Source organism: Tachysurus fulvidraco, chromosome 10 (assembly GCF_022655615.1).
Source record: "Tachysurus fulvidraco isolate hzauxx_2018 chromosome 10, HZAU_PFXX_2.0, whole genome shotgun sequence".
Taxonomy (NCBI): Eukaryota; Metazoa; Chordata; class Actinopteri; order Siluriformes; family Bagridae; genus Tachysurus; species Tachysurus fulvidraco.
The window spans coordinates 24,311,260-24,318,759 of NC_062527.1; the positions used below are offsets into that span (position 1 = coordinate 24,311,260).

At 44.5% G+C, this 7,500-nt stretch overlaps 1 protein-coding gene across 1 annotated transcript in view; it reads right to left on the minus strand.

Moving 5' to 3' along the window:
- slc44a4 (solute carrier family 44 member 4) overlaps positions 1–7,500 on the minus strand; it is a 22,303-nt gene that overhangs the window by 4,441 nt on the left and 10,362 nt on the right. Inside the window, exons 4-14 of the mRNA XM_027167777.2 lie at positions 5,961–6,039; positions 5,662–5,761; positions 5,393–5,527; positions 5,239–5,299; positions 4,353–4,467; positions 2,249–2,332; positions 1,268–1,380; positions 1,067–1,189; positions 375–474; positions 158–250; positions 1–40 (exon numbers count right to left, since the gene is read on the minus strand). The exon at positions 1–40 is cut by the window's left edge and continues 63 nt beyond it. Coding sequence (XP_027023578.2) covers positions 1–40; positions 158–250; positions 375–474; positions 1,067–1,189; positions 1,268–1,380; positions 2,249–2,332; positions 4,353–4,467; positions 5,239–5,299; positions 5,393–5,527; positions 5,662–5,761; positions 5,961–6,039 — 1,043 coding nt within the window. The remainder of the gene's footprint in view (positions 41–157; positions 251–374; positions 475–1,066; positions 1,190–1,267; positions 1,381–2,248; positions 2,333–4,352; positions 4,468–5,238; positions 5,300–5,392; positions 5,528–5,661; positions 5,762–5,960; positions 6,040–7,500) is intronic.

Here is a 7,500-nt window from a genome sequence, read left to right on the forward strand (position 1 = left end):
CACAACATTGTAGAGTGGACCTCCAGATGTAGCCAGATAACTACACACACTGTGTTAAGGAGAAACTCACACACACACACACACACACACACACACACACTGAGACACACACACACAGACACACACACAGACACACACACAGACAGTGGAAGGATACAGAGCTGTGATGCCCCAGTATGAGACACACACAAGCAGCATCACAAAGGTGATAACTGGGTAAATCAGTGTAGACATCATGTAGCCCACCGCCCTACACACACACACACACACACACACACACTTCTATTAATATTTACACACAAATATTCCATGAAATTGACAGTGTGTGTGTGTGTGTGTGTGAGAGAGAGAGAGAGCGAGTGTGTTTTCTTTACTTGCTGGACTCCCGAATAACAGCGATGGCGATGAGAATTCGAGTTCTGAGGAAAATCAGAGTCAACAGCAGAACGGCTTCAACCACACAGAGAATAATCACTGAAAGAGAGAGAGAGACATTACAGATCATTACAGTGACTAATCACATCACAGGCCCCGCCCACAACCCTCTCTAACAGTCACATCACAGGCCCCGCCCACAACCTCACATCACAGTCTCCGCCCACAATCTTCTCTAACAGTCACATCACAGGCCCCGCCCACAATCCTCTAACAATCACATCACAGGTCCCGCCCACAATCTCACATCACAGTCCCCGCCCACAATCCTCTCTAACAGTCACATCACAGGCCCCACCCACAATCCTCTAACAATCACATCACAGGCCCCGCCCACAATCCTCTCTAACAGTCACATCACAGGCCCCGCCCACAATCCTCTCTAACAGTCACATCAGAGGCCCCGCCCACAATCAACCCTGGACCTATTTGTGAGCAGGTCCATCTGCAGGTTCCTCACTTGGATGGAAGGTTGCTGAGATATTTTGGTTGCTTTCTTTCTGTTGTATTTATTATAAAGCAGTTAAACTGTCTGCACGTATGAAGCTTCAGCTGGTGTTGTTATGTTAATTATTCCTTTTCCCCCTGCTGTAACTATAACGGTGGTGTTTCCTGACGTAGATGTGCTTACAGAAGGCAAGCCACGTGTCACGGATCTGCAGGTACACGTTGACGTTGGTGGTGAAGCCGACATTATTGTAGGTCAGGGTGGAGTTCGCCAACAACGCGTACTCGTTATAGCAGTACCAGATACCTGAGAGAGAAAAACGACAGAGTGAGCCATCATCATCATCATTCACCTTCATCTCTTTATCATCATCCTCATGCTTACCGAATGCTCCCACTGCCAGAACTCCAAGGATGAGGATCCAAATCAAGATGGCAGCCAGGAAGCGCAACAGAAGAAGGAACAGCAAACTGACCACCATCGCTATCACCAGGCCTCTGTGTACAAGTATGAGATACCAGATTATACACACACACACAAACACACACAAACACACACAAACATACACACATACACACACACACATGAACAAACACACACACACACACATACACACACACGCACAAACACACGCACAAACACAAAAACAGACAAACACACATACAAACACACACACACAAACACACACACACGCACAAACAGACACACAAACACACACACAAACACACACAAATACACAAACACACACAAATGCACGCACAAACACACGCACACATGCACAAACACACACAAATACACAAACACACACAAACACACACACACACCATACTGTATAGCATTTTAAAATGGTTTGTTTCCTCATCCTTTACAAATTTCCTTCTATTACAACACAACCTACATTAGTCAGAAGTGTGTGGTGTAAAATAACGAGTGAATATTACACAGATTTTGTAAACTGCAGTTAAAACGTCTTTTGTTTTTTAAACAAACAAAGCTGTAAATAAAGTAAACTATTTGCATTTCCAGTTGTCAACACCAGATGGCGGTGTTTTTAAAAGTGACTCTCCTCCATGACCACAGGTTTATTTTACAGTGTGTTGTTAACAGTAAATACTGTAGGGGTAATTATCATCAAGCTTTAATACACTAAACCATCTCAACTCACTAACGTGTTTAATTGAGTAAGAAGGCCTTCTTTTACCAGAATAATAAAATAATAAAATCTCCAGTGACCTTTATCACATAGTACTGAAAGACACTTGGGATGATGGAGGGAGGATTCTCAGGAAGACAAGTTGATGAACTGAGAGGGTGTGGTGTCAGGAACGGTGAAAACATAAAGAAATAAAATGGTGTTTCACTCACAAAACGATCCACTGCCAAGTAGAAGCAAAGTCTGCGAAGATGCGAACGCCAACGTCTCGGGCATTGAACTGACCCAGTATGTTACTAAGAGGGGGGAGGGGGGAGTGAGAAAGAGAGAGAGAGAGAGAGAGAGAGAGAGAGAGAGAGAGAGAGAGAGAGTGAGAATGTTTATGGTTTAATTTCACACAGCTAAACCCAGAGACCCTGTTCTCTACTCAGCAGCTACAGACACTCAACTCGAAATGCATGACAGCTTCATACACACGTGTACACACACACACACACACACACACACACACACACACGTACACACACACACGTACACACACACACACACACACGTACACACATACACACACACACACACACACACACACGCACACACACACACGTACATGCACACGCACACACACACACACGTACGTACACACACACACGTTCACACACATGCACACACACACACACACGTGTATACACACACACACACACACACACACACAAGACTTGCTGTGTACTCTGTATGGCCAGCACTCCTGTGAAGCACACTATAAGCTCTAGACATCAGCACTAATCGGGACAGCCCGCTATCTAAAAGACGACCAAAGAGAAAGAAAAATAAATAAGTCCCTCGCTGTGAGTGGAATCAGACGTGTACATACTAGATCTGTTAGCTGCTAGTTTATCATCTAACTTAGTCCTCGTTCTTATTCATGTTTTTGGTTTTCGACTCTTTCTGGAACAAGGGATGTTGCTCAGAAATAGTTTTTCCTGAAATAGTTCCTGTTTATTGTTAAATGTGTGTTTTACCTCCTGCATAGTTCATCCCTCGTGTCTCGTTCCTGTAACCTCCTCCCTTATCTCTAGGATTCTTTCTTTTCCACTGATCCTGTGTATTCATTTATTCATTCATTAGTTCCTCGTCCCTGCTTCCTAATCATCCCACATTTTCCTTCACCCTTGATCTTAATTGTCCCAAGATCCAAACTGTCCATCGTCTGCTGATGTTTGTTCACATTCCATCAATTTCGTTTGTTCCTCATCATTAGATCCCACTGGAGACCCCTCTGTCCATTGCACCATTACCTAAAGTCTGTAGATCCTAATCCGGGGTTGTACGATATCATTAGCAGAGAGCTTCACCTGATTCCACCTGTTTAATCAGCTGATCTTTTCTTTAACTAGACTTTGGATTTGGTTGGAATGAAAACTTGCACCTGCTCATTGTGGATATGAAGCTACACTCCTGACCCTAAATGGTTTAGAAGTTATGGATTAAGGTCAGAAGTATTTCATACCCTCGAGAGGTAACAGAACACTACTTGTGGCTGCGATGTATATTAAGTGATTGGAATTTACTCTAAACTGGAATCAACAAGAATCGATGGTTGAGGAAGAAAGCAAACAAGAGATGAATAAAGCTTTAATAAATACATGGAGCAGTTTGTATTCACTCACGCTGAAAATATTCCATCACTGCCAAGGAAAAAGAAATACAGCGTTATGTATAATTGGTGTATTCATGCGTGTGTGTGTGGGTTTAAGTTCATGTGTGCACGAGTATAGGAAACTACACTGTATGGCCAAAAGTATGTGCACCACTGACCATCAAACCCTTCTTCCAAACAGTTTGAAAGTCCGAAGCAAGCACCGAGTTCCACTGAAGGAATCTGTGAAGTTACACACCGACGTTCTATAGAGTCCGAACCCTGCTCCATCATTATAATGTCCCTGTGTACAAAGCAGCACTATGAAGACTTGATGTGGGGGTGAAAGTTGGAGTGGAATGATCGAGTATCCTGCACTGAGCCCTGACTCTGACTCAACCCCATTAACACCTTTGTGATGAACTGGAACTGGAGTCTCCTCAGCATCCCGACATCAGAGTCTGATCTCACTGATGCTCCTGTAGCTGAATGACCACTAATCCCACAGACGCAATACAACTGGTGGAGTTCTCTAGTGCAGAACCTTCCAGACGAGTGGAGCTGATTATAACAGTAAATACAGGTGTAAATATAGTCAAACAGGGTGTACATACTTTTGGCCATAACATGCATGACAGTGTGTGTTTGTACATTATTAAGAGTGCAGTATGTGTTGTTACCCCGTAGCATTCTTGATTGTGTTGACAGTCTGATTGGGTGTCATCCCGGGGAGTTTGAAGGTGTCTGGGACGTTATCGTACGCCGGACCTAAAGTGGGTAAACACCTTCCCAAAACTACACACAAACACACAGTGTGTAAAGCAGTGACATCGTATATTAAAAGCACAAATAAGAACAGAATTCAGCTGCAGGGATCATGGAGCAGAGCGAAGATCTAGACGTACGTCCACAAACAATATGACGTAATTACAGAGCAAACACATCACACAGGGGGCTCTCACTGGCCGCGATATCGGGACGAACACAGTGGAAAACCACACTCTACTTCCAAGCCTGTCATTCGTCATCGTCACAAAACAGGAAGCTGGTGAGTAGATGCAAGAGCGACACCTTTAAATACTAAACCCTCACCATAGTTTATTCTGTTAGCACTTTGCAGCAGGAAATCTTCTTTTTGTAGTCATGGAAGCGATCTGAAGTTTGCACAGCACCACCTGCAGTACTGGAGGATCGGTACACCATGACGACATGATATGATATCACAGAGACTACGAGGACCTGTTCACTTGCAACCATCTCAGATGTCACCTCTGTATTAAAGCAAGTATGTCGAGGACTTTTAGCTCTATAAGTGTGTTACTGTAGATGACTGTGGGTAAAATGGGCTCCATACAATGGGACTAATTTGTTCTCGTAGTGTATATAATACATTTCAGAGCGACACGTCTCAAGGTGTTGCATCACTAGCACTAAGATGTAGATGTATACAACATCGAGTCCTTTCACAAATATAAGATAACGTCTCTTATAGAGAACGATGACACGGATACAGGAACGATGGACAGAAATATATACCTAGAGAATGAAAGAGAGAGAAAGACGGACCTGGAGTGGTGGGTGTGTAGAAGAATGGACACAACTCCTTGTTAATGATGTCTGATGCAGACTGAGAGGAAAACAAAGGATGAATAATGAATACCATGTGATGTTAACATAGTTTATAATGCTATTTAAAAAGAAGAGAGACTGAGAGACGTACGAGTTTGGTGGTGCTGAGGTTGAAGGACTGCACACACAGTTCCTGTTTAAAGTATTTCTGTAAGTCTGAAGAGGGAGCCGTGTAGGCTAAAATGTTCAGAGACCAGAAATCTGAGGGACACGAACTCACACAGATCTGCAGCACAGGAGACATTATCATCATCAATACACTCTTCCATACTGTGAATATATCTCACACACACACACACACACACACACACACACACACACACACACACACACACACACTCTCTGTCTGTCGATCATCACCTGAGTGGTGGGACACTGGAGGCCCTGAAGTGCGGCGGCCATGATGTTCGTCGCTGTGGCACAACTTAGGATGTTAAAATAAAACACATTCGGCTTATTCCTGAGAGAGAGAGAGAGAGAGAGAGAGAGAGAGAGAGAGAGAGAGAGAGAGAGAGAGAAGTATAAAATAAACACTCAATATGCATATTTAACATCATTACAGAAGTTATTGTTTTTGGACTGTCTGTGTGTGTGTGTGTGTGTGTGTGTGTGTGTGTGTGTGTGTGTGTGTGTGTGTGTGTGTGTTTGTGTGTACTCACTGATTGGGAGGGAGGCCACAGAACATGCCGGTGGAGTTACGTGGGTAAAGAACATGTCGTGGGTCACCATACAGCCACGCTACAACACAAATATTTATCTTCATGTAAATATTATTCTAGAATTGTTATAAAGTGTTTGAATGTTTTCAAAGAGAGAGCTAAGCTAAGCTAAAGTGTCGAGTCTGTGTTAATTACCTCAGGAGAGCCAAGGACTGAGCTGAGAGAGCTAAGCTAAGCTAAAGTTAGCACTGCCGAGTCTGTGGTAATTACCTCAGGAAAGCCGAGGACTGAGCTGAGAGAGCTAAGCTAAGCTAAAGTTAGCACTGACGAGTCTGAGGTAATTACCTCAGGAGAGCAGAGGACTGAGCTGAGAGAGCTAAGCTAAGCTACGCTAAAGTTAGCACTGCCGAATCTGTGGTAATTACCTCAGGAGAGCCGAGGACAGATGAGAGAGCTAGGCTATGCTAAAGTTAGCACTGCCGAGTCTGTGGTAATTACCTCAGGAGAGCCGAGGACTGAGCTGAGAGAGCTAAGCTAAGCTAAAATTAGCACTGCCGAGTCTGAGGTAATTACCTCAGGAGAGCCGAGGACTGATCTGAGAGAGCTAAGCTGAGCTAAGCTAAGCTAAAGATAGCACTGCCGAGTCTGAGATAATTACCTCAGGAAAGCCGAGGACTGAGCTGAGAGAGCTAAGCTAAGCTAAAGTTAGCACTGCCGAGTCTGAGGTAATTACCTCAGGAGAGCCGAGGACTGAGCTGAGAGAGCTAAGCTAAGCTAAAGTTAGCAAAGCCGAGTCTGTGGTAATTACCTCAGGAGAGCCGAGGACTGATCTGAGAGAGCTAAGCTAAGCTAAAGTTAGCACTGCCGAGTCTGAGGTAATTACCTCAGGAGAGCCGAGGACTGAGCTGAGAGAGCTAAGCTAAGCTAAGCTAAAATTAGCACTGCCGAGTCTGAGGTAATTACCTCAGGAGAGCCGAGGACTGATCTGAGAGAGCTAAGCTGAGCTAAGCTAAGCTAAAGATAGCACTGCCGAGTCTGAGATAATTACCTCAGGAAAGCCGAGGACTGAGCTGAGAGAGCTAAGCTAAGCTAAAGTTAGCACTGCCGAGTCTGAGGTAATTACCTCAGGAGAGCCGAGGACTGAGCTGAGAGAGCTAAGCTAAGCTAAAGTTAGCAATGCCGAGTCTGTGGTAATTACCTCAGGAGAGCCGAGGACTGATCTGAGAGAGCTAAGCTAAGCTAAAGTTAGCACTGCCGAGTCTGAGGTAATTACCTCAGGAGAGCCGAGGACTGATCTGAGAGAGCTAAGCTGAGCTAAGCTAAGCTAAAGATAGCACTGCCGAGTCTGAGATAATTACCTCAGGAAAGCCGAGGACTGAGCTGAGAGAGCTAAGCTAAGCTAAAGTTAGCAATGCCGAGTCTGTGGTAATTACCTCAGGAGAGCCGAGGACTGAGCTGAGAGAGCTAAGCTAAGCTAAGCTAAAGTTAGCACTGCCGAGTCTGTGGTAATTACCTCAGGAGAGACGAGGACTGAGCTGAC